At 41.6% G+C, this 27,430-nt stretch overlaps 1 protein-coding gene across 10 annotated transcripts in view; it reads left to right on the forward strand.

The window, feature by feature from the left end:
* ALG8 (ALG8 alpha-1,3-glucosyltransferase) overlaps positions 1-27,430 on the forward strand; it is a 37,090-nt gene that overhangs the window by 1,357 nt on the left and 8,303 nt on the right. For 3 of the 10 annotated variants that reach the window (XM_039462299.2, XM_039462297.2, XM_039462300.2), the window contains exons 2-9: positions 7,329-7,407; positions 10,268-10,461; positions 13,645-13,754; positions 15,567-15,634; positions 20,360-20,486; positions 20,733-20,836; positions 22,547-22,667; positions 26,593-26,732. In XM_039462299.2, coding sequence (XP_039318233.2) covers positions 7,329-7,407; positions 10,268-10,461; positions 13,645-13,754; positions 15,567-15,634; positions 20,360-20,486; positions 20,733-20,836; positions 22,547-22,667; positions 26,593-26,732 — 943 coding nt within the window. Of the gene's footprint in view, positions 1-7,328; positions 7,408-10,267; positions 10,462-13,265; positions 13,755-15,560; positions 15,635-15,656; positions 19,250-19,945; positions 20,039-20,359; positions 20,487-20,732; positions 20,837-22,546; positions 22,668-26,592; positions 26,733-27,430 lie in introns of those variants that run through there. The other 7 variants (XM_074400403.1, XM_074400404.1, XM_074400405.1 and 4 more) reach the window with 7 other exon arrangements.

Consider the following 27,430-nt stretch of genomic DNA (forward strand, 5'->3'; position numbering starts at 1 on the left):
TCTTGGTGATCTCTTGTGGAGTATGGGAGAGTCATATGTATAGATTGTATGCCCATACTGATGTATATATGTAATCATATAATTGGAATGTAGAATAAGTAAAACGATTAACTGTGTAGATATGTAGATTAAGTAAAATGATTTAACTGTGCATAAGGCGATATTTCTTGCTTTAGTTATTTCAGGGTAGAAATATATTCTCAGAGTTGTTATTTTATTTTGTTTGTTTGTTATTATTTTTTGAGACAGTCTCATTCCACTCTGTCACCCAGGCTGGAATGCAGTGGCACAGTCTCATCTCACTGCAATCTCTGCCACCCGGGTTCAAGGGATTCTCCTGCTTCAGCTTCCAGAATAGCTAGGATTACAGGTGTGCACCACCACCACAGCCGGCTAATTTTTGTATTTTTAGTAGAGATGGGGTTTCACCATGATGGCCAAGCTGGTCTCAAACTCCTAATCTGAGCCTGCCTTGGCCTCCCAGTGTTGGCATTACACGTATGAGCCACCGTGCCTGGCCAGAGTTGTTATTTGTAATACTGCTCTTGGTCCAGATTAAGAATGTATATAGGCCGTGCTTAGTGGCTTATTCCTGTAATCCCAACACTTTGGGAGGCCAAGGTGGGCAGATCACGAGATTAGGAGTTCAAGACCAGCCTGACAAACAGTGAAACTCCATCTCTACTACAAATACAAAGATTTAGCCAGGCATGGTGGCATGTGCCTGTAGTCCCAACTACTCAGAAGGCTAAGGCAGAAGAATAGAATCGCTTGAACCTGGGAGGCAGAGGTTGCAGTGAGCCAAGATCGTGCCATGGTACTTTAGCCTGGGCAACAGAGCGAGACTCCGTCTCAAAAAAAAAAAAGTATGTGTATAGCACTCGCTTTGGCAGCACATGTACAGGAATACCTCGTTTTTTGCATTTTGCTTTATTGCACTTCACAAATACTGCATTTAAATTTTGTGTTTGTTTGTTTGTTTCATGAGACTGAGTTTCATTCTTGTTACCCAGGCTGGAGTGCAATGGCATGATCTCGGCTCACCGCAACCTCCGCCTCCTGGGTTCAGGCAATTCTCCTGCCTCAGCCTCCTGAGTAGCTGGGATTACAGGCACGCGCCACCATGCCCAGCTAATTTTTGTATTTTTAGTAGAGACGGGGTTTCACCATGTTGACCAGGATGGTCTCGATCTCTTGACCTCATGATCCACCCGCCTTGGCCTCCCAAAGTGCTGGGATTATAGGCGTGAGCCACCGCACCCGGCCACTGCATTTAATTTTTTTTACAAATTGAAGGCTCAGTGCAGAGGTAGCTCTGCATTGAGCAACTCTATGAATGCCTGCTGACATAATATCTATTCTGCAGCCAGTTGAGTAGTTGATTTTTTTTTTTTTTTTTTTTTTTTTTGAAACAGGGTGTCACTCTGCCACTCAGGCTGGAGTGCAGTGGCGTTATCTCAGCTCCACCTTTTGGACTGAAGCAACCAAGTAGCTGGGACTTCAGGTGTGTGTCACCATACCCTGCTAATTTTTGTATTTTTAGTAGAGATGGTTTTTTGCTACGTTGCCTAGGCTGGTCTCAAACTCTTGTGCTCAAGTGATCTGCCTGCATTGGCCTCCCAAAGTGCCGGGATTATAGGCATTAGCCACCATGCCCAATCAGTTTTGACTTTTAAGTCTTGTTATTTAAGAAATACATTTCATAAAGCTCTATGTGCCATAGATAGTGATTCCTCTGATGGGTCTGGGCAAAGTAAATTGAAAACCTCCGGGAAAGGATGCACTGTTGTAGATGCCATTAAGAACATTCATGATTCATGGGAGGAGGTCAAGATATCAACATTAACAAGAGTTTGGAAGAATTAGATTCCAGCTCCCAATGTATGACTTTGAGGGGTTCCAGGCTTCAGTGGAAGAAGTAACTGCAGATGTGAAAATAGCAAGAGAACTAGAAGTGGAGCCTGAGAATGTGATTGAATTGCTGCATGATACCTCATGATAAAACTTGAGTGGATCAGAATTTGCTTCTTATGAATGAGCAAAGAAAGTGGTTTCTTTTGAGATGGACTCTACTAATGAAGATGCTGTGAATATTGTTGAAATGACAACAAAGGATTTAGAATATTATATAAACTTAGTTAATAAGCAGTGACAGGGTTTGAGAAGAAGGATTGACTCCAGTTTTGAAAGAAGTTTTACTGTAGTTTAACTGCTATCAAACAGGATTGCATGCTAGAGAAATCTTTGGTGAAAGGAAGAGCCCATGAATGTGGCAAGCTTCATTGTTGTTTTATTTTAAGAAATTGCCACAGTCTGGCCAGGTGTGGTGGCTCATGCCTGTAATCCCAGCATTTTGGGAGGCTGAGTATGGTGGATCACCTGAGGTCAGGAGTTCAAGACCAGCCTGGTTAACATGGTGAAACCCCGTCTCTACTAAAAATACAAAAAAAATTAGCTGTGCATGATGGCGGGTACCTGTAATCCCAGCTACTCGGGAGGCTGAGGCAGGAGAATCACCTGAACCTGGGAAGCAGAGGTTGCAGTGAGCCCAGGTTGTGCCATTGCACTCTAGCCTGGGCAGCAAGAGTGAGACTACATCTCAAAAAGAAAAAAAAAAAAAAAAAATTTACGCCAGGCGTGGTAGCTCACGCCTGTAATCCCACCACTTTGGGAGGCCGGGGCTGGCTAATCATGAGGTCAGGAAATCAAGACCATCCTGATAACATGGTGAAACCCCATCTCTACTAAAAATACAAAAAATTAGCTGGATATGGGGGCACGCACCTCTAGTCCCAGCTACTTGGGAGGCTGAGGCAGGAGAATCGCTTGAACCTGGGAGGCAGAGGTTGCAGCAAGCTGAGATTGCACCACTTCACTCCAGTCTGGGAGACAGAGGGAAACTCTGTCTCAAAAAAAAAAAAAAAAAAATGCCACAGTCACTCCAGTCTTCAGCACCCATAACCCTGATCAATCAACAGCCATCAAAATAGAGGCAAAACCCTCCGCCAGCAAAAAGATTAGGACTTGCCAGAGGTGCAGAAGATCATCAGCTTTGTTTTAGCAATAAAGTATTTTAAAATGAAGGTGTGTACACTGTCTTTTTAGAAATAATGATATTGTACACTTTATAGCATAGTGTAAACATCACTTTTATATGCTCTGGGAAATCAAATAATGTGACTCGCTTTATTGCGATATTCACTTCATTATGGTGGTCTAAACCCACAACATCTCTAAGGTATGCCTGCACTAAAATTGGAATGATATAGGAAGCTTAGTATGGTCCACACATAAGGATAACATGCAAATTTATGGAACATTTCATATACTTAAAAAAGAATGTTTTTGGCATGCCTGTAATTCCATCACTGTGGGAGGCCAAGGCTGTCGGATCACAAGGTCAGAAAATCGAGACCATCCTGGCCAGCATTGTGAAACTCCATTTCTACTAAAAATGGAAAAAAATTAGCTGGGTATGGTGGCCAGTGCCTGTAATCCCAGCTACTTTGGAGGCTGTCATCTCTGTACCTGGTCATCACAAAATGAAGTGTTCAACAGTTTTGAATAGGAAACAGCAAAATAACTAAAGCAACCAAAAAAGAGACTGAAGAAAATCTATATAGTACAACTGTATAGGAAAAGAAAGTGTCCCCAAACTCACTCAGATTTTCTGAATGCTATCTCCAAAGAGAGTAAAAAAGATAATATCTGTAAAACAAGAACACAGATACTATGAAACAGGAATTATCAGCGAAACAGTAGTTCATAAATAATGTTATTGCCAAAATCAGGACAAATTGAGTAAATCAAGAATATGAGAGAAAGGAATTGTAAGTTCAATCTAGGATGTCTAGCATCCAACTAAAAAAGTTTCAGGAAAAAATACAGGGGAGGAGATTAACAAATAATAAAATTTCCCAGAGCTGAAGGCACTAGATACTCAGCATAATGAATGAAAAAAGACCCTTGGACAGGCGTGGTGGCTCACGCCTGTAATCCCAGTACTTTGGGAGACTGAGGTGGGTAGATCACAAGGTCAAGAGATTGAGACTATCCTGGCTAGCATGGTGAAACCCTATCTCTACTAAAAATACAAAATTTAGCTGGGCATGGTGGCACATGCCTGTAGTCCCAGCTACATGGGAGGCTGAGGCAGGAGAATCGCTTGAGCCGAGATTGCGCCACTGCACTCCGGTGAACCGATACTGCGCCACTGCACTCCAGCCTGGCAATGGAGTGAGATTTGTCTCAAAAAAGAGAAAAAGACCCTCACAAAGACATTAATTACAAGACATTTCAGACTGATATGGATAAAAGGGAGAAACAGGAAACTTCCAGAGATGAAGGGAAAACCGTAAAGGAAAAAGACTTATCAACATCAACATTTTATAGTAAAAACCATTGGAATAAGCTTCCAAAATTCAGTGGAAGTAAATTTCAACCTAGAATTCCATACAAAATCCAGTATAAAATGTCAGAAGTGCAAATCATAAGTGTACAGCTCACTGAATTTTTGCAAAGTGAATACATCTGTAAATAGCATATAGATCAGTAAGCAAATATTCCTCATGTGTCCTTCCAGCCGCTCCCCACAACCCCATCCCACCAAGTGTATCGATATTCTCACCATTTTTTTTTTTTTTTTTTTTTTTTTTTTTTGTGACAGGATCTTGCTTTGTTGCCCAGCCTGGAGTGCATTGGTGCAGTCTTTGCTCACTGCAGCCTTAGCCTCTTGGGCTCATGCATTCCTCCTACCTCAGCCTCTTGAGTAGCTAGGACTATAGGTACATGCTGCCATGCCTAGCAAATTTTTAAATTTTTTGTAAAGACGGAGCCTCACTATGTTACCCAGGCTGGTTTCCAACTCCTGAGCTCAAGTGATCCACCTGTGTTGGCTTCCCAAGGGATTACAGGCGTGAGCCATCATGCCTGGCCTCTGATGTTCTGACTTTTAACTGCATAAGTTAAATTTGGCCTGTTTTTGAATTTTTGTTTGGGTTTTGTTTTTGTTTTTTAATTTTATATAAATTTATAATTTTATATAAATTTCTATAAACTACATAAATGTAGTTATACAGCATATTCTCTTGGGTCTGGCTTTCACTCAACATTAAGTTTGTGTGTTGTTGCATAATTATAATTTTTTCATTCTTACCACTAATAGCAATGGTCCTCATATTTTTGTGTCAGAATCACTTCTTAAAAATGAGGGTCACAAAGAGCTATATGTTTATGTAGGCTGTATAATAATTACCATTTTAGAAATTAAAACAAATTGTTCAAGCACAAGAATATACAAGCACAAATTTCACTGACCATCAGTGATGATATGACATTATGTAGCCTCTGGAACCTCACTGTATATTTGCAAGAGAATGAGTGAAAGTAGGACAAATTACATCTGAATATTATTATGAAAATAGTACATATTTCAAACTCTCTGAAAGGGTCTCCCTGCCAGTCCCTGAATCACACTTTAAGAACTGCTGCCCTACAGTATTCCATTGTGTGAAATCACCAGTATTTAGCCATTCTGCTCTTCAGGGACATTTGAATTATCTCCACTTTTGCCTGTTGCTAATGGTTTTACTTTGCACATTCTTAAAGTATGTGCCTTTTAGTGAACATACTATGCATTTCTGTTGGGTATACATACTTAGACTTGGGATTGATGGGTCATCAATTCAGTTTTGAGTGGAGGTTTTGAAAAATCTGTAGGAAATTCAAGTGAGATTGTAAACAGGAAATTGGAGGAGTCTGTCTACAACTTAGGAAAGAAGCCAGTGTTGCAATATTGAAACTTGGGAGTCGGCTGGGCACAGTATCTCACGCCTGTGATCCCAGCACTTTGGGAGGCTGAGGCAGGCGGATCACAAGGTCAGGAAATCGAGAGCATCCTGGCTGACATGATGAAACCCCATTATCTAATAAAATAAAATTTAAAAAATTAGCCAGGTGTGGTGGCACGCACCAACAGTCCCAGCTACTTGGGAGGCTGATGCAGGGAATCGCTGAAACTGGGGAGGCGAAGGTTGCAGTGAGCCGAAATTGTGCCACTGCACTCCAACCTGGCAACAGTGAGACTGTCTCAAAAAAAGAAAAAATTTGAGAGTCATCATCATACAATCGATAATGGAACCAGAAAGTGTGCATAAGATTGTCCAGTGTAGAATAAGTTGCATAAAAAGAGGACAAAGAACTGAATGTAAGGGAATAGCAATATGTCCCTGATGAATATAGGAAGGGAAAGCCATGACTGAGACAGAAGGGGTTGGCTGGAGGTAGGAGAAAGTCATCATTGTGGAAAGGTTGTATAAAACATTGGAAGGTGTAAACTGGGCTTTGCTGTGGAACTCATTGTTGACTTTGGTGCGTAGGTATTCAGCAAAAATATTGAGCCTATCCATGTGTCAGGTGCTCTTCTAAATGTGGGAGGTACAGCGGTGGACAAACGAAAAAATTTTTGTTAAAGATGGGTAATCCTTATATAATATTTATATATAGTGACGGGGGAGGGAGAATTTGGAGACATGGGAAGGGCAAGGCAAGGATCTTTTCCTCACCTTCTCTGTATGATAAACTCCTACTCATCCTCACGTCATGATGTGTGAGGACTTTTTCAGGTAACGAATTTCATTAGAATTGTTTGTGAGCGAGAGGAAGTCACTTCTGAGTAAAGGCCTGAGGGCTACCTGTAAGAAAAAGTCTGGGTTAGAATGGGTACGGTGGCTTATGCCTGTAATCCCAGATTTTGGGAGGCTGAGGCAGGCGGATCACCTGAGGTCAGGAGTTTGAGACTAGCCTGTCCAACATGGCAAGACCCATCTGTACTAAAAATATAAAAATTAGGATTGGTGGCACATACCTGTAAGACTCAGCTACTTGGGAGGCTGAGGCAGGAGACTCACTTGAACCCAGGAGATGGCGGTTGTAGTGAGCCAAGACAGGTTCACTATACTCCAGCCTGGACGACAGAATGAGACTCTGTCTCAAAAAAAAAAAAAAAAAAAAAAAAAGTCTGGGCTTCTTGTCAGCTCTCCAGATAGTTCTGATACCCTTTTCACTGACTTGTAGATTGCTCAACAACTTTCCAGAATAAGATCTGACCTCTAGATAAGTGAGGCCTTATAGGATTATATGTTTATTTATAGCTCTATTATACATGTCTATTATATATATCTCTATTACATATGTCTGTCTATATCTCTATAGGACAGTGAGTTGTGACTGCTTAGGGAATATCAGTCCATTTAAAAACATAACTGTGGGAATTAGAAATTGATAAATATTGCAAAATCTCATTTTGTTCATCTAATTGTTTTGAGTAGCCATTCTACAGATTTTGAAGTACACCGAAACTGGCTTGCTATTACTCACAGTTTGCCAATATCACAGTGGTATTATGAGGTAAGTGTTAATTTTTACCTTTTTGGGTTTTTTTAAAAATATTCATATATAAACTAGGTAAATATTATTGATATTAAACATGTTTTCTGTGCAATCATAGGTCTAATTAATCTTTATAAAAATTGTATTCTCGTCTCAGTTCTGTCCTCTTGTACTACTAGGGAATCCCCATACTTCAAAGTGAGTTTCCCAGTCTATAAATTGGGAGTTTTAGTATATACCACATTTTTTGAAAGAACAGTGGACTGGGAAAAAGAAAGAATTGGATTCTTAGGCCTGGTTCTGCTACTGTCTAGTTACATAGAGAAAAGATACTTCATGTCTCTGGGCCTTAGTGTCTCATCTGGCACATGAGGATTTGGAGTGAATTATTTCTAAGATCCTGTCTGATCCTAACGTAATTTTATGAGGCAAGGAATAATCAATGTGATGTATAGACGTCAGGTTAAATATACAGACCATTCTCTATAGTGCTTATAAAAACTACATCTATATTTTTATTTCTTTTTCTTTTTTTTTGAGATAGAGTCTTACTGTCGCCCAGGCTGGCGTGCAGTGGTGCGATCTCAGCTCACGGCAACCTCCGCCTTCCAGGTTCAAGCGATTCTTCTGCCTCAGCATCCCGAGTAGCTGGGATTACAGGCACCTACCACCACGCCCTGGCTAATTTTTGTATTTTTAGTAGAGAGTGGGTTTCACCATGTTGGCCAGGCTGGTCTCAGAGCTCTTGACCTCAGGTGATCCACCCACTTTGGCCTCTCAAAGTGCTGGGATTATAGGCGTGAGCTACTGCACCTGGCCTGTATTTTTATTTCTGGTATGAATTACTAAACTGCGTGTAATACTTTATGAAAAACAGACATCACCTCAAAAATTTCTTCATCAAAAGCAGTGCTGTGCTGACAGGGAATTGGTTTTCTTTTTCTTTTTCTTTTTCTTTTTCTTTTTTTGAGACAGAGTCTCTCTCTGTCACCCAGGCTGGAGTGCAATGGCACAGTCTCGGCTACTACAACCTCTGCCTCCTGGGTTCAAGTGATTCTCCTGCCTTAGCCTCCTGAGTAGCTGGGATTATGGGTGCCCACCGCTATGCTCAGCTATTTTTTTTTTTTTTTTTTTTTTAGTGGAGATGGGGTTTTACCATATTGGTCAGGCTGGTTTCGAACACCTGACCTCAGCTGATCCCCCTGCCTCAGCCTTCCAAAGTGCTTGGATTACAGGTGTAAGCTACCATGCCTGGCCCAGGGAGTTTTGTTTTTTGGGTTTTTAAAATTTTTATTTTTTGAGACTGAGTCTTGCTCTGTTGCCCAGGCTGGAGTGCTGTGGCGTGACCTCCAGCCTCCTGGGTTCAAGCGATTCTTCTGCCTCTGCCTCCTGATTAGTTGGGATTGCAGGCTGGCACTGCCACGTCTGGCTAATTTTTGTATTTTTAGTAGAGACAAGGTTTTACCATGTTGGCCGGGCTGGTCTTGAACTCCTGACCTCAAGTGATCTATCTGCCTGCCTCAGCCTCCCAAAGTGCTGAGATTATAGGCATGAGCCACCACCCCTGGCTGGGAGGTTTTTTTTAGGCAAATTTTTTGTGAGTTTTCTATGAGTTTCAATACCATATATATAGTATTTTATATTTAAATATAAAATGGAATATCTTAACTCATGAGGTAGACACTACTATCCCTGTTATACAGGTACAAAAACTGAGACTTAGAGAAGTCTAATAAAATACACTCTTCTAAACTTTGTATATTTTCATATGATTTCTGTTTTCATTTACTTATTAGCAACTGTTCATTTAACTAATGATTATTTAATCCCAAACAGTATGTCAGGCACTTATTAAATGCTGAGGATACAGGATGACAAAGGGTAGTATCTATTCTCCAGGATCATATAACTTAGTGAAAAAAAAGACAAATAGCATTTATGTACCATTTTGTTGTTTGTAAATATATTTCATACATATTATCTCATTTAATCTTCATAATACCTCCTTTTACAAATAGGGAAATTGAGTCTCAGAATTCGAACCTAAGTTAGTGAATTATTTATTATTTAGATGAGTAGAGAACCATGTCATAACCAAGTTTATTATCTCCAGGTTTCAAATTATTTTTCTTTAAGTATAGTTGACTGTATTTAAGGAAACTTAAGACCATGTTAAATAACTTAGAAGACAGGTTTTAGTCTTCTATTGAGTCTTACGTAGGAATTGTTCTATTAATTTAGGGCACATTTTAAGTACAACTGCATTTCACTGTGATTTTCTTTTTCTTATTTAAAAAAAAAAATCTATTTTTCTTATTTAAATAAAAATCTGTTCTCTAGACAGGGTTTTGTCAGGTTGCCCAGACTGGTCCTGAACTCCTGGGCTCAAGCGATACCCCTGCTTCGTCCTCCCAAAGTGCTGGGATTACAGGTGCGAACTACCATGCCTAGCCTCGTTGTGCTGTATTAAAAACCAGAGAAAAGGCTGGGCACAGTGGCTGACGCCTGTGATCCCAGCACTTTGGAAGGCCGAGGCGGGTGGATCACAAGGTCAGGAGTTCAAGACCAGCTTGGCCAAGATGGTAAAACCCCATCTCTATGAAAAATACAAAAAAATTAGCCAGACATAGTAGCAGGCGCCTGTAATTCCAGCTACTCCAAAGGCTGAGGCAGAGAATTGCTTAAACCCGGGAGGCGGAGGTTGCAATGAGCCAAGATCACACCACTGCACTCCAGCTTGTGTGACAGAGGGAGACTCCATCTCACAAAAATAAAATAAATAAAAATAGAGACGAGAGAATGAAGAATTTTAACTCTTTGTACCATCTTTGTTTATTCAGTTATTTAGGATATGTTTGGTCTTCTGTTTTCATCACAGGCAACTTCAGAGTGGACACTGGATTACCCCCCTTTTTTTGCATGGTTTGAATATATACTGTCACATGTCGCCAAATATTTTGATCAAGAGATGCTGAATGTCCATAATGTGAATTACTCCAGCTCAAGGACCTTACTTTTCCAGAGATTTTCCGTCATCTTTACAGATGCACTCTTTGTGTATGCTGTCCATGAGTAAGTCTGGAGCATGTCATTTTGTATGGAAGGTATTGAAGAAATACTATAGTGTTAAGTAGTAGTAACTTACTCCTGATTTAGGAGAAACAAAGTTTATATGGTAGCAAATGCCAGAACAATGAAAAATTATATTGTGCTTTTAAATTACACATTTAAAGCACTCTAGCTGAATCTTGTGGAAGAAATGGGGATAAAGTGGAGGTACAAGGCAGAGGTGGAACAAGAGATCATGAATATTGTGAAAAATCTATTCTCTAGACAGGGTTTTTCTCTAGTCCCAAGTATAGTTCTAGGGCCACTTCTCCCACCCAGAATAGTTCCATATGTTTTTCTTTGCTTCCTTGCAGCAGGCCCCCAGAGGCTTCTGTCACCTACCCTCTTTTGGGGGATGCACACAATACATGTATACATTGTGCTAACCACCAAAGTCTGCTTTTACGGAGTTTACCTTCTAGTAAACTGAGGAAATCTCACTGAGTGCTTTTAGTTGTTTCTGTATGCCTTCCTTTATGAGGACTGTTTGTTATTTTAAGTTATGTTTATATTTTATATTTTTATGTTTTACAACTTTTACTTATATGTTAATTTTAAGTTTTGAATACACATAAATAGAATGTTTTGCACAGTGACTTCCAAGTACTAAGTTTCAGTTAATGTCAGTTTCCATTCTTTCCTAAATTTTTTTTTTTTTTCTAAGATGGAATCTTGCTCTGTCACCTAGGCTGGAGTGCTGTGGCGCAATCTCAGCTCACTGCAACCTCTGCCTCCTGGGTTGAAGCAGTTCTCCTGCCTCAGCCTCCCGAGTAGCTGGGATTACAGGTGCACACCACCATGCCTGGCTAATTTTTGTATTTTTAGTAGAGACAGGGTTTCACCATGTTGGACTTCTGACCTCATGATCCACCCAATTGGGCCCCCCGAAGTGCCAGGATTACAGGCGTAAGCCACCATGCCGAGGCTCATTCTTTCCTAATTCTTAAGCTTGTTGGCACAATTGTGACAGAGCAGAAACTGGTGTTCATTCAGTGACCCTTGTCATAAATGGATCATTTCTGTTTGCGAGGCCCTTTATACTGAACCCTTGCCTCACTAGTTAGTAAAGAGTCCCTTGGGAATGTCTTAACCCTTGCCTATTTTCACTGAATAACTCCTGTTTGAAACCATTCCTTTCAATCTGTTTATGAGCTGGCAAGAGTTGAAAGGGAAGGTAATTTTTATTATACTCTTTTTAACTCAAAATGTTTGAATTCAAGCTTCCAGGGCAAGTGTGTACAAGCAGAAGGGGAGAGGAAATAGAATTCACTTCCATCTGCAAAGTAGAGGGAACAGTTAAAAAGATTGTTGAAAAGCCAGGCATCGTGGCTCATGCCTGTAATCCCAGCACTTTGGGAAGCCAAAGCTGGCGCATCACTTGAGCTCAGGAGTTTGAGACCAGCCTGGGTACAGGGTGAAACCCTGTCTCTACTAAAAATACAAAAATTAGCTGGTGTGGTTGCTGGCGACTGTGGTCTCAGCTACTTGGGAGGCTGAGGCAGAGGATCTCTTGAACCTGGGAGGTCAAGGCTGTAGTGAGCTGTGATTACGCCAGTGTACTCCATCCTAAGCATCAGACGGAGACCCTGTCTCAAAAAAAAAAAAAAACGATAAAGAAAAATTGAAAGGCCGGGCGCGGTGGCTCAGCCTGTAATCCCAGCACTTTGGGAGGCTGAGGCGGGTGGATCACGAGGTCGAGAGATCGAGACCATCCTGGTCAACATGGTGAAACCCCATCTCTACTAAAAATACAAAAAAATTAGCTGGGCATGGTGGCGTGTGCCTGTAATCCCAGCTACTCAGGAGGCTGAGGCAGGAGAATTGCCTGAACCCAGGAGGTGGAGGTTGCAGTGAGCCGAGATCGCCCCATTGCACTCCAGCCTGGGTAACAAGAGCGAAACTCCGTCTCAAAAAAAAAAAAAAAAAAGAAAAATTGAAATCTACTCTACGTGCCAGTTCCCAGAACCAAGCGCTATGTACAGATTATTAACTTGCTTAATTTTCTCAGTGACCCTGTAAGTTTACTGCTTCTATTCATGAGGGAACTGAGGCTCCACGGGGGAAAAGGAGGTTACTTTTGCTAGTCCCCGTCTAACTGCCTCTATTATTTGTTTTAGATTTGTTGTTAGAATTTGCCAATATTCAAATGTAACACATTTTAAATATCTTTTTATAGAATAATACATCCCCATTGTAAAAACTTTGGAAAAGTACATACACACTCAAAGTAAAAATGATTGATACTCCCCTACCTGTACTAATCACTATTTTTTTTTTTTTTTTGAGACAGAGTCTCACTCTGTCACCAGGCTCCAGGCTGGAGTACAGTAGCGCAATGTTGGCTCACTGTAACCTCTGCCTCCCAGGTTCAAGCAATCCTCCTGCCTCAGCCTCCCGAGTAGCTGGGACTACAGACGCACCACCACACCCAGCTAATATATATATATTTATTTATTTATTTATTTATTTATTTATTTTTTGAGACAGAGTTTCGCTCTTGTTACCCAGGCTGGAGTGCAATGGCGCAATCTTGGCTCACCTCAATCTTCGCCTCCTGGGTTCAGGCAATTCTTCTGCCTCAGCCTCCCGAGTAGCTGAGATTACAGGCACACGCCACCATGCCTAGCTAATTTTTTGTATTTTTAGTAGAGACGGGGTTTCACCATGTTGACCAGGATGGTCTCGATCTCTCGACCTCGTGATCCACCCGCCTTGGCCTCCCAAAGTGCTGGGATTACAGGCTTGAGCCACCGTGCCCGGCCCACTTTTTTTTTCTTTAGTGACAAGGTCACCCAGGCTGGCCTCAGAATCCCAGGCTCTAGTGGTCCTCTCAATTCAGCCTCCTGAGTAGCTAGGCACCTGCCACCCTGCTGAGCTTGCTATGACCTTCTTAAGAAATCAAGAATGGCATGGACTTTGGGATGCCAGGATCAGGAGGATTGCTTTAGCCCAGGAGTTAGAGATCAGCCTGGGCAACATAGTAACACCCCATCTCTTCTAAAAAAAGAAATAGAAAAATTGGGGAACAAAAAAAGAATGGCGTGTAGTTTGTCAGGAGTGACTAATGTATCATAGTTTACTCTGCAGAAGTGATGTTCTAATGAATATCAAAGTTGTTTCTGTTTCTTTCCTAATGTTTCATTGTAGGTGCTGTAAATGCATTGGTGGGAAAGAAGTGGGTAAAGAACTTACAGAGAAGCCAAAATTTATTCTATCGGTATTACTTCTGTGGAACTTCGGGTTATTAATTGTGGATCGTATCCTTGATACTCTTTGTACTGTTTCCTTACTTATTCTGATACATACTAATATAAGATTAATGTTTTCTATAATAATGATTGTGAGATGTGAGCTGCTTCTGAAAATGGGTGTGGGGTGGGTTAGTAGGCTTATATAACTGTGGTCTCTGCCCAACTTTACTGGTCTCTGATGTTAGAGTATTTTGTTTCTGAAAAATTAGTGGGTTATGTGAGAACCAGCTAAACCACCAATTAAGTAACATACTGATATCCTGAACTATTTTTAAATTAATCTGATACATATATATTAAATAGTTTTATAACACATTATTCCAAATACCTTTCATTGGAAAAGGCATATCAGAATGTGCATATGGGAACAATCGGGCATTTGTGGTTTTCTACCATCTTGGATCACCACATATTAACACACAAAGTTCCTAAATTCAAGGCTTTTGAATGTAATTAAAATCCTAGTAATGGAAGCTAATAGTTTGCAGTTTTCATAGAGGTAGCCTGCTGTGGAGGAAACCACCCAGAGTCTGGTTTCAATGTAACCTGGACTCAAATCTTAGTTGCCATTAGCAGATTTAGGACTGTGAGTAGATGAATGTCTCTGAGGCTTAATTTCTTTTTTTTTTTTGAGACGGAGTTTCACTCTTGTTACCCAGGCTGGAGTGCAATGGCGCGATCTTGGCTCACCGCAACCTCCGCCTCCTGGGTTCAGGCAGTTCTCCTGCCTCAGCCTCCTGAGTAGCTGGGATTACAGGCACGCACCACCATGCCCAGCTAATTTTTTGTATTTCTAGTAGAGACAGGGTTTCACCACGTTGACCAGGATGGTCTCGATCTCTTGACCTTGTGATCCACCCGCCTCGGCCTCCCAAAGTGCTGGGATTACAGGCTTGAGCCACCGCGCCCGGCCGAGGCTTAATTTCTTAATCTCTAAAGTATCTCTAAAGAGTATAATTCTAAATACCTCACAGGTTCATTGTGAGGCTTAATACATAAGATTGTATATGTCTTATAAACAATGAAATGCCACATGCTGGTGGCTTTGGGTAGCTGTTAGGTCCCTTCCTTTCTCATCCCTAATTCTAAAAAACAAATAAAATGCTTCTTGCCCCTTAGCTGTTGGGCCTTATAGAAAAAATATGGGACAGTTTTGTTTTTCTTCTTAAACATAAAGTCCTTTTTAAATTAAAAAATATATATTTTATATCATCTGGTCAAAGATGTCATTAAATATAATCTATTTTCTTTTCTTTTTTTTGAGACAGTCTTGCTCTGTTACCCAGTCTGGAGTTCAGTGGCACAATTCCTGCTCACTACAATGTCCACCTCCTGAGTTCAAGCACTTCTCATGCCTCAGCCTCCCAAGTAGCTGGGACTACAGGTGTGTGCCACCACACCTGGCTAATTTTTGTATTTTTGGTAGAGACAGGGGTTTGCCATGTTAGCCAGACTGGTCTTGAACTCCTGGTCTCAAGTGATCTACCCATGTCAGCCTCCCAAAGTGCTGGGATTATAGGCATAAGCCACCAAGCCCTATCAAACATAAGTTTCAATTAAAGATTTGACTATCGTGCTTGCTTCCAGAGCACATATACTAAAATTGGAATGATACAGAGATGAGCAAAAATAAAAAAATATATTTTAAAAAAGATTTGACTCTTTATAGAAAATATTTATGAGCAGTCCACATTAGTAGTATTTTTTTGTCTTTAATTTTGCTATTAAGAAAGCATTTGGAATTTCTAGACTCAGTCAGCTGGTATAGTTCATTACGAATTGAGTGTCCTCTGTTGTCTTTCCTTGACCTAGGTCCAGATATTCATTTTCAGTACAATGGCTTTTTATTTGGGTTAATGCTACTCTCCATTGCACGATTATTTCAGGTAAACATGAAATTGGTTAATTAGATTTTTTCCCCTTTAGTTTAGTTTTTAGATTGTAAAGGCAACAGTGTAGTGGATGATGGGTAAATTTATTTGACTGTTTTGAGTTGCCAAGTGCTATAGACACTTTTATTGGGCAGTTCTCACAAATTCCATCTTTTGACCTTTTCTTCATTTTATAGATGAGAAAATTATACTCCAAAAACTTGTTAGCATATGGCAGGCCTGAATTAAATTGAGTTTTTTTGTTTGTTTGCTTCTTTTTTGAGATAGTCTCACTCTGTCACCCAGACTGGAGAACAGTGGCTCAATCTCAGCTCACTGCAACCTCCGCCTCCTTGTTTCAAACCTCACTGGGATTATACATGCACACCACCACATCTAGCTAATTTTTGTTTTTTGTTTTTGAGACAGAGTCTTGCTCTGTTGCCAGGCTGGAGTGCTGTGGCACAATCTTGGCTCACTGCAACCTCTGCCTCCTGCATTCAAGCAATTTTCCTTCCTCAGCCTCCAAAGTAGCTAGGACTACAGACACACGCCACCATGCCCAGCTAATTTTTGTATTTTTAGTAGAGGCAGGGTTTCACCATGTTGGCCGGGCTGATCTCAAACTCCTGACCTCAAATGTTCCTCCCACCTCTGCCTCCCTAAGTGCTGGGATTACAGGCATGAGTCCTCGCACCTGCCCTAAATGACATTTTCTATGTCTGGTTTGGATCATTTACATACGAATGAAGTCTCTAGCAGCAGTCTTTACAATATAATAACTATGATGATGGTACTTTACTATCAGCAGCATGAAGATTAATGTAATAGAAGGAGATTTAGGATGAGAAGAACTGTGTGTAATCCTGACTAACATAAATGAACTATGCAACTCAGCCAGAGCTTAGTCAAATACATGGCCACTTAAGACTGCATACATTCCATGTATCTTTTTTTTTTTTTCTTAAGAGTTAAGAGTCTTGCCCTGTCACCCAGGCTGGAGTGCACTGGTGCAGTCATGGCTCACTGCCACCTCAAACTCCTGGGCTCAAGGAGTCCTCCCACCTCAGCCTCTTGAGTAGCTAGAACTACAGGTGCACACCACCACACCTGGTTAATTTTTGAGGGGGAGGGGTAGAGAAGGGGATTTCACTGTGTTGTCCAGGCTGGTCTTAAACTCCTAACTGCAAGTGATCCTCCCACTCTGGCCTCCCAGAGTGCTGGGATTATAGGCAGGTCTTGAACTCCTGGCCTTGAACAATCCTCCTAACTCTGCTTCCTGAATCTCTGGGATTACAGATGTGTGTCACCACACCTGGCTTACACATAACTTACTGAGTAAACTTCAGAACCATTCTGTAAAGTTGTTAAAATTATTATTCCTCCTATAGAGGAGGAAATCAGAAATTCAGATTTTGGGGCCATCCCTTTGTACATGGAATCAAAGTCTCTGGGAATGGGGCTTAAGAATCTCTAAGGAATTTTAATACACCATCAGGTCTGGGAACCATTAACTGAAGGCAAATCATTTAACCCTCCTAGCCTCATTTTCTCATCCATAAGATGAAATTTACCTCTACATTCTTATTTGTAAAATGGGGCTACTTACCTCACAGGGACATTGGAAAGATCAAATTTGATAATCTAAAGTTCTCTGTCAACTGTAAGTGTCTGCATAAACTTTTCTCTTTTAACCATAAAAAGCCATATAGTACTTAGAACATAATTGAGTATTTGTTGGATGCTTGTTGAACAAATAAAATTTGACTATAGAATCAGCTAGACCTTATCTAGATCTTATAGTTATAAAATTGAAGAGGGACCTGGGAGTGTCACACTCTTTTTTGTTATTCCTAAAGCTACCTATTCTAGACTGCATCTGATGAGAGAAGGAACCTGGCCTTTCATGGTCCCTGTGGCAATTTCTCTTGCAAAACGTCAGGACTGTTATCTCATTTGATCCTTCCAAAATTCCTGTGAGGTGGGTAGATTTCAGACTTTTTCTTTTTTTTTTTTGACTGTGTCATGCTCTATCACCCAGGCTGGAGAGTGCAGTGGTGCAGTCACAGCTCACTGTAACCTCAACCTCCTAGGCTTAAACAGTCCTCCTGCCTTAGCCCCCAATTAGCTGGGACCACAGGTGCACACCACAGTATCCAGCTAATTTTTGTATTTTTCAGTAGAGATGGGGTTTTGCCATTTTTCTTAGGCTGGTCTTGAACTTCTAGGCTCAAGCAGTCCAGCCAGCTCAGCCTCCCAAAGTGTTGGGATTACAGGCGTGAGCCACTGCACCCAGCCCAATTCAGACTTCTTAGTTATAGTGAACTGGTTTTGTTTTGTTTTAATTAGTTCTCCTAAGTAGTGTTGGGATCAAGTGCAGTAACTGGTGCCTTCAGCCGAATAGTGCTATATAAGTTACCTGATCTACAATATAAAATTTAATTGTTTTTTTTGGTAGCATAGCATCATATATATTTATTCATGCTGTCATTCCTAGCTCTTCTTTGGAAATCAACTTCAGCTATTCTGAAACTGTGATGGATGAAGGTGACTTAATTCTCTGAGCTCTAATTCCTAAGGGAAAATTTGCAGTATGTTATTACTGATGACGTGTAAGATATGATCTCAGCATTAGGCTTAGTACTTGATAAGTCTTTGTTAGAATAATGAATTTATGAGCACACTAGACTCAGTATAAAAGCTAGCTAGGTTGGATGCAGTGGCTCATGCCTGTAATCCCAGCACTTTGGGAGGCTGAGACGGGTGGATCACTTGAAGCCAGGAGTTCAAGACCAGCCTGGCCAACATGGTGAAACCCTGTCTCCACTAAAAATACAAAAAAAAATTAGCCGGACATGGTGGTGGGCACCTGTAATCCCAGCTACTTGGGAGGCTGGGGCAAAAGTCACTTGAACCTGAGAAGTGGAGGGTTGCAGAGAGACGAGACCACACCGTTGCACTCCAGCCTGAGCAATAAGAATGAAACTCTGTCTCAAAAAAAAGAAAGCTAGCTAGAATCACTTGCCTGTGTTTTCCTTATATTGGTTATAGAATATTTACCTTGGGCCAGGCATGGTGGTTCATACCTGTAATCCCAGTACTTTGGGAGGCCGAGGGAGAAGGATCACTTGAGGCCAGAGTTTAAGACTAGCCTGGGAACAAAATGAGATTCCATCACTACAGAAAATGAAAAAATTAGCCGGCTGTGCTTGCTAGTGCACACCTGTGTTCCCAGCTACACAGGAGGTTGAGGCAGGAGGATCTCCTGAGCCCCGGAGGTCAAGGCTAAAGTAAACCAAGATCACGTTGTTACACTCCAGCCTGGATGACACAGTGAGAAAATAAATTTTTTTTTTTAACTTTTTTTTTATTTTTTTTTTTTGGAGATACAGTCTTGCTCTGTTGCCCAGGCTGGAATGCAGTGGCAAAATCATAGCTCACTGCAGTCTCAACCTCCTGGGCTCAAGCAGTGCTTCCAAGTGGCAGAGACTATAGGCGCATGCCACCAGGCCTAGCTAATATTTGTATTTTTTTGTAGAGACAGAGTCCATCTTTATTGCCCAGGCTGTTCTCAACCCCTGACCTCAAGTGACCCTCCTGCCTTGGCCTGCCAAAATACTGGGATTCCAGGTGTGACTTTAAAACATTTTATTATAGAAAATTTAAATCATACAAAAGCAAGAAAATAGTACAATGATCTCTGCATGCGCACGCGCGTGCACACACACACACACACACACACACACAGATTATTTTAAAACATATCCCAGATACTATATTTGTATTTCAGAATACATATTTAAAAATAGGTATTTGGCCAGGTACAGTGGCTGATGCCTGTAATCCTAGCACTTTGGAAGGCCAAGGTGGGTGGATCACCTGATGTCAGGAGGTTGAGACCAGCCTGGCCAACATGGTGAAACCCTGTCTAGTAAAAAATAGAAAAATTAGCCGGGTATGGTGGTACACTTTTGTAGTCCCAGGTACTGAGAAGACTGAGAAAGGAGAATCGCTTGAACCTGGGAGGCTGCAGTGAGTCGAGATCGTGCCACTGCACTCTAGCTGGGGCAAGACAGAGTGAGACTCTGTCTCAAAAATAAAATTAAATTAAAACTAATCAAAGTAGGTATCATTTATTATTTATTTATTCATTTTAGAGACAGAGTCTCACTCTCACCCAAGTTGGTGTGCAGTGGTATCACCACGGCTCATTGCAGCCTTCACCTCCTGGGCTGAAGCAGATGCTCTCACCTCAGCCTCCTGGGTAGCTGGTACTACAGGTACTACCACCATGCCTAGCTAATTTTTATTTTTAATTTTGTATAGAGGCAGGGCCTCCCTATTTTGCTCAGGCTGGTCTTGAACCCCTGGGGTCAAGCAATCTTCCCGCCTGGGCTTACCAAAGTGCTGGGATTACAGGTGTGACTCACCACACTCAGCCTATTTTTAGTATTTTTAATAACCTTTTTGTAGAATAATTTTAGCCTTCCAGAAAAGTTGTAGAAATAGCACAGAGAGTTCCTATGTACTCCTCACCCATTGTCACCTTACATAACCATTATCACCTTACATAACCATGATACATTCATCAAGACTAAGAAAGCAACATTGGTGCATTTGAATTTCACCCATTTTTCCACTAATGTCTTTTTCTGTTCCAGGATTCAATCCAGGATACCACATTATTGCATTTCATTTACCCTGAATTTTAAAGTGATATTTCCCTTTTAAATCTTCTAGAAAAGGCATATGGAAGGAGCATTTCTCTTTGCTGTTCTTCTACATTTCAAGCACATCTACCTCTATGTAGCACCAGCTTATGGTGTATATCTGCTGCGATCCTACTGTTTCACTGCAAATAAACCAGGCAAGTTTTGGTGCTGATAGCAAAAACATTTTCGGTTTTTTCCTTACTATGTTGAGTTGGTGTCTTGCTTGATAAGATTTTATGAAGCACAGCAGATATCTTTTCACCTACTGATCCTATAAGCCCTTTACCCATTCTCACTTTGCTCTTGCCGCATCATGAATAGATTGGTGTACTATTGTGGGATACTTCTAGTTGTAGCACATGATACAGGTTATGGTTAATGCTAATGTTCCTTTTCTGTAGATGGGTCTATTCGATGGAACAGTTTCAGCTTTGTCCGTGTTATTTCCCTGGGACTGGTTGTTTTCCTAGTTTCTGCTCTTTCATTGGGTCCTTTCCTAGCCTTGGTAAGTCTTCTGTTTGTTTTTTAATACATGTTGTTTGTTGGTGTTTAGAAAATATAATAAAGCCGGCCGGGCGCGGTGGCTGATGCCTATAATCCCAGCACTTTGGGAGGCCGAGACGGGTGGATCACGAGGTCAAGAGATTGAGACCATCCTGGTCAACATGGTGAAACCCCGTCTCTACTAAAAATACAAAAATTAGCTGGGCGTGGTGGTGCGTGCCTGTAGTCCCAGCTTCTCGGGAGGCTGAGGCAGGAGAATTGCCTGAACCCAGGAGGCGGAGGTTGCGGTGAGCCGAGATCGCGCCATTGCACTCCAGCCTGGGTAACAAGAGCGAAACTCCACCTCAAAAAAAAAAAAAAGAAAATATTATAAAGCCAGGAATATATAAAATAAGTAAAAGCTACTTTTTCTTATTCTTCCCACCCAATGTGACTCTCCAAAGATAGGGTAGTATTCCTTTTTTTTTTTGAGATGGAGTCTCACTCTGTCGCCCAGGCTGGAGTGCAGTGGTGCAGGGTCGGCTTACTGTAACCTCCACCTCCCGGGTTCCAATGTTTCTCCTGCCTCAGCCTCCTGAGTAGCTGGGATTATAGGTGCGTGCCACCATGCCTGGCTAATTTTTGTATTTTTAGTAGAGACAGGGTTTCACCATCTTGGTCAGGCTGGTCGTGAACTCCTGACATCAGGTGATCCAGCCACCTCGGCCTCCCAAAGTGCTGGAGCCACTGTGCCCTGCCGGGTAGGGTAGTATTCTTTCAGACATTTTTGTGCACATTAAAATATGTATATACATTTATATGTTTAACTATATGTTACACAGACACACACATAATTGATCTTCATGATTTGTATGTTTTGTATTTTTTTTTCTTTTTTTCTTTTTTTTTGAGATGGAGTTTCGCTCTTGTTACCCAGGCTGGAGTGCAATGGCACGATCTCGGCTCACCGCAACCTCCGCTTCCTGGGTTCAGGCAATTCTCCTGCCTCAGCCTCCTGAGTAGTTGGGATTACAGGCACGTGCCACCATGCTCAGCTAATTTTTTGTATTTTTAGTAGAGACGGGGTTTCACCATGATGACCAGGATGGTCTCGATCTCTTGACCTCGTGATCCACCCGCCTTGGCCTCCGAAAGTGCTGGGATTACAGGCTTGAGCCACCGCGTCCGGCCCTTATGTTTTGTATTTTTAAGTTTACCTACTTGATAAAATGCATTTGTAAAAAATCAATAATTTTGCAATCTTACATGGACAGTAAACATTCTAAAGTGCATACAGTTTAACAAATGTTCAGATATCTTCTTTGTTCCCCTTCTTCCCTGCCCTGAAATCAATAATTAATTTTAATTCTTACTAAAACCAAAATGCATCACATCTTTTGTAGTCTTCCCAGCTCTCTCCTTTACCCTAGTAGACATGGATAAGCTGCAGTCTGTGTTCTGCCTTGTAGCTTGTAAATTCTTCCATTATTATAGTATGGACTTGTATTTAAAGTATTTTAATGTATATTGTCCCACTGGCAGTGGACAAAGTGAGACCAAAAAAAGGTTCTGTGAACTGCTCAGGAGCATACAATCACTTACTTGAAGGAATAGAGACTGGAACCCAGACCCCATAACTTTCTACACATACCATAGAGAGTTCCCTAGTTCTCTTTTCAAATTTGGAAAGGATTGATGACTGTTTAATCAGTTTCATTTCTCTTTTCAACAGAATCAGCTGCCTCAAGTCTTTTCCCGACTCTTTCCTTTCAAGAGGGGCCTCTGCCATGCGTATTGGGCTCCAAACTTCTGGGCTTTGTACAATGCTTTGGACAAAGTGCTGTCTGTCATCGGTATGGTAGCAAGCATTGTTTACCCAGTCTGAATATTGAAAAAATGGTCACATGGAGGAACAGGAAAACCTTTGTGTTTAAATGTGGCTGAACTGTTTGTTCTTCAGTCCTGCATTTCAGCTTTTAGGATGAACAGCTGGGGCAATTCTTGGAACTGAGGCGTTAGTGCAATAAACAGATTGTTTTCCTTATAAAAGCTCCTTGTGATAATGAGGTTATTATTGATCCTTTCCTGGGGAAAAAGTAAAATATTTAGACACTCTATAAAGGTAATTTTTTCCCTTAATTAAAAACATTATTCGGCAGCGGCAGTTAACCCTACATTTTTTCGCCTTCTCACCATTCCTATTCAAACCTCTACTTATTTTTAGAGAGACAGGGTCTCACTGTGTCACCCAGGCTGGCGTGCAATGGTGTTGAGATCATAGCCACACTGCAGCCTTAAATTCCTGGGCTCAAATTATCTATCCTCTTGTCTCAGCCTCCTGAGTTGCTGGGTCCACAGGTGCATACCACCACACCTGGCTGAGTTTTTAATTTTTGTTTTTTAGAGTCTAAGGTCTCACTCTGTTGCCCGGAGTGGTATCAAACTTTTGGTCTCATATGATCCTCCCACCTTGGCTTCCCAAAGTGATGGGATCACCGGCACAAGCCACCATACCTGGCCCACCCCACTTTTAAACCTAAATATATAAGAAAGAAGAAAGAAGAATATGTAAGTTGTGACTCTGGATATTAAACCAATAAAGAAAATAACCCTGAGCCGGGCGCGGTGGCTCTAGCCTGTAATCCCAGCACTTTGGGAGGCTGAGGCGGGTGGATCACGAGGTCAAGAGATCGAGACCATCCTGGTCAACATGGTGAAACCCCGTCTCCACTAAAAATACAAAATATTAGCTGGGCATGGTGGCGCGTGCCTGTAATTCCAGCTACTCAGGAGGCTGAGGCAGGAGAATTGCCTGAACCCAGGAGGCGGAGGTTGTGGTGAGCCGAGATTGCGCCACTGCACTCCAGCCTGGGTAACAAGAGTGAAACTCCGTCTCAAAAAAAAAGAAAAGAAAAGAAAAGAAAAGAACCCTGCATTTTAACATGAGATAAGAAGAAATGAAAAACCTAGGCTGTGCTTTTTAAAATTTGGGTTGTAATGAAAAATAAGTTATGCTTTGAGATGGTTCCACTAAAAATAACTCACTTTGGATAACTCACAGCCTCTCATTTGTGAATACAACCTAGCTTGGTGGAAAACAGCATGATCAAGAGTGGTGGTCCGGAAACTTTTTCTGTAACTGCCGGATAATAAATATTTTAAGCTGTGCAGGCCACACACAGTATGTGTGTGTGTCTGTGTCTATATTTTTCTGTGTACCTTTTTTCTTTTTTTTTTTTTTGAGATGTAGTCTTGTTCTTATCACCCAGGATGAAGTGCAATGGTGTAATGTTGGCTCCCTGCTACCTCTGCCACCTGAGTTCAAGCAATTCTCCTGCATCAGCCTCTGAGCAGCCTTTTAGCAGCTGGGATTACAGGCACACACCACCCACACCCGGCTAATATTTTTTATTTTTAGTAGGGACTGAGTTTCACCATGTTGGCCAGGCTGGTCTTGAACTCCTGACTTCAGGTGATCTGCCCGCCTCGGCCTCCCAAGTGCTGGGATTACAGGCATGAGCTTGCTTAAAACCTTTTAAAAGTAGAAACCATTCATAGTTTCAGTTCTGTGCAAAAACACAGGCACAGGGCATAGATTTGGCCCTTGGGACTCCAGATCTAGAGTCTGATGACTTGGTTTGGAGGCCTACTGGCATAAAATGCTATGGCATTGTTTGGCATTGGCAAGTCCTTTCATCTTATTTTCCTCACTATACAAAAAGCATAAATACTTTTCGTGTTCCTATACAGTGTGTTGTGAGGAACTGAAGCAAGAATTAAAAAGTACTAAGTTATCAGTATCAGGGACTTTGGAGCCAGACAAACCTGAGTTCAGTTCTACCACCTATTAGTTGTGTGGCTTTGGGCAGGTTACTCCATCTCTCTACCTCAGGGGGCTAACAGTACTAAGTGCAGAGCCCTTGGCACATGATAGATCCTCCATGCATGGTGGCTGCTATTACTGTTTTTGATAAGTACTTGAAGGAAATCATACACTATGTATGTGATGACTTTTACACTGTGTCACTGTGTCACTCACTGTGAATCTAGCCTTGATGTACATGGCATTCTTACAGAGTGATTCCTAACATTTATATTTCTTTTTTTTTTAATGGGGAAATCGCAGAGAACATTTATATTTCCAAAAAAGCTTTAAACAGTCAGCATAGTGTGAGGTACAAGGGCCAGTTGCCTTGTCTGAATCAGGAAGCTGCACTGTACCCTCACTTGTATGTTTGTCTCTTTGAAGATTTTTTTTTTTTTTTTTTTTTGAGACAGAGTTTCGCTCTTGTTACCCAGGCTGGAGTGCAATGGCACGATCTCAGCTCACCGCAACCTCCACCTCCTGGGTTCAAGCAATTCTCCTGCCTCAGCCTCCTGAGTAGCTGGGATTACAGGCACGCGCCACCATGCCCAGCTAATGTTTTGTATTTTTAGTAGAGACGGAGTTTCACCATGTTGACCAGGATGGTCTCGATCTCTTGACCTCATGATCCACCCGCCTCAGCCTCCCAAAGTGCTGGGATTACAGGCTTGAGCCACCGCGCCCAGCCTTCTTTGAAGATGTTTTATATGGAAAGTCAGTGTCAGAGTTAGACAGCTGTTTCAGGGAGATAGTTATTAGCTATAAGAGAATCAGCAGGCCAAAGGGGAAAGGGAAAGAGGTGAGTAAATAGAAAGTATTTTGGTAATCTACATCTTTCCTACATTGCAGTCATTTTCACTGGCATTCAACAGGGCCCTAGAGATGCTCAGACTGTCCCTAACTGTCCTGTTACCCGGAGCTTGTTGGGGCTTGTATTGTCATTCTCTGAATTGGCTTAGTATTTATTGAACTCCTAAGTACTAGGGATAGAAGTGAAATCATCATCATTCCTGCCCTAAAGGAACAGTATAGTAGAGGGAATGAGCACATAAGCAAGTGTAATGCCTTGTGGTGAACACTGTAAGAGTGAGCTCACTCGACTGGGTGCGGTGGCTCATGCCTATAATCCTAGCTCATTGGGAGGCCAAGGTGGGCGGATAACCTGAGGTCAGGAGTTCGAGACCAGCCTGGCCAAATGGTGAAACCCCATTTATATTAAAAATACAAAAATTAACTGGTGTGGTAGTGGGCACCTGTAATCCCGCTACTCAGGAGGCTGAATCACTGGAACTTGGGAGTCAGAGGCTGCAGTGAGCCGAGATTGCACCACTGCACTCCAGCCTGGGTGACAGAGCAAGTAGGAGCTTTCTCAGGTGATTGAATTAGAAGTTAACTTGGCAAAGGGAGTTGCCTGAGCAGAGGGACACAGGTGTTGACAGTGGTATATTGAGGACCCACAGTTACTTCACTGTGGCCCAGCTGCATTTAACAAAGTAGAGATGAGGCTGGCAGGTGGGAAGGGGCTACAAGATCGTGGAAGACACTGGATGCTATGTTTAGGAATACACAAGGTATTCTCCTTAGGATATGAAGGATTCCAGGTTCCTTCATGACACGAGCAGACTGTTCTAGAAGCTTGCTTTCAGAGATGAGAGCAGGTTACCATTTGTGCCAACTGCTGGCAAGTTTCCTATAAGCTGCACAAATTCCCTGTTCCAGTGCAAAGAGCTGCTTGATATATTATAATTTAAGACCAGAGGCATTTTGAGTAGAATAGTATAGGATCAAATTCATGAAGTCTTAGCCTCTAAGCAGCAATATGATTTAGTAGCTTACTTTTTTTTCTCAAAGAATTGTTAATATGTGGTATCTCAGTGATAAAAATAACACAAAATATCTGTTTACTCTAATAGGTTTGAAATTGAAATTTCTTGATCCCAACAAGATTCCCAAGGCCTCAATGACAAGTGGTTTGGTTCAGCAGTTCCAACATACAGTCCTTCCCTCTGTGACTCCCTTGGCAACGCTTATATGCACACTGATTGCCATATTGGTAAGAACTCAACAGATGGTACTCATTTCTTGAGTTTTCTCTGTTTTTCTTTTGTCTGGCTGATTAAATTTCAGCTTTCAAGCTCTTCCAACTGTAGGATAAATTCCATGCCTGTAATCCTTCTGCAGATTGAAGTATTTCCTAGCAATTCTTAGAGTAACTTTGAACACCATAAGGAAGGATTACCGGTAAAGCCTTTGTGAGAGAGATTCCTGCCAGTGGCTGTTAGACCATCTGTTTACCCTGAGGGAAGGAGAAAAGAAAAGCCCAGGGAGGAAGAGGCATGGACCATACTGCAAAGAAAGGAAGAAATGTTTGTGAGAGGGATATCCAGATTTGGTTTTGTTTTTCTCCTCCTTAGCTAAATGATCAAAATTCATACTGTATCTGGACAGCGTGGATGTTTTGTCTTGATGGTGATAATGAGTTGAGAAAGTCGACATTGGCTTTTTGAGCCTAGGATGAGTCGAGTAAGATGCTCTTAGAGGCCTCATTCTAAGTACTTTAGAAACTTTTGTTTCTAAAATTTCTTTCTTTTTTTTTTTTTTTGAGACAGAGTTTTGCTCTTGCTACCTAGGCTGGAGTGCAATGGCGTGATCTCAGCTCACCGCAACCTCCGCCTCCTGGGTTCAGGCAATTCTCCTGCCTCAGCCTCCCGAGTAGCTGGGACTACAGGCGTGCGCCACCATGCCCAGCTA

The sequence above is a fragment of the Saimiri boliviensis genome, chromosome 6, assembly GCF_048565385.1.
Source record: "Saimiri boliviensis isolate mSaiBol1 chromosome 6, mSaiBol1.pri, whole genome shotgun sequence".
NCBI lineage: Eukaryota > Metazoa > Chordata > Mammalia > Primates > Cebidae > Saimiri > Saimiri boliviensis.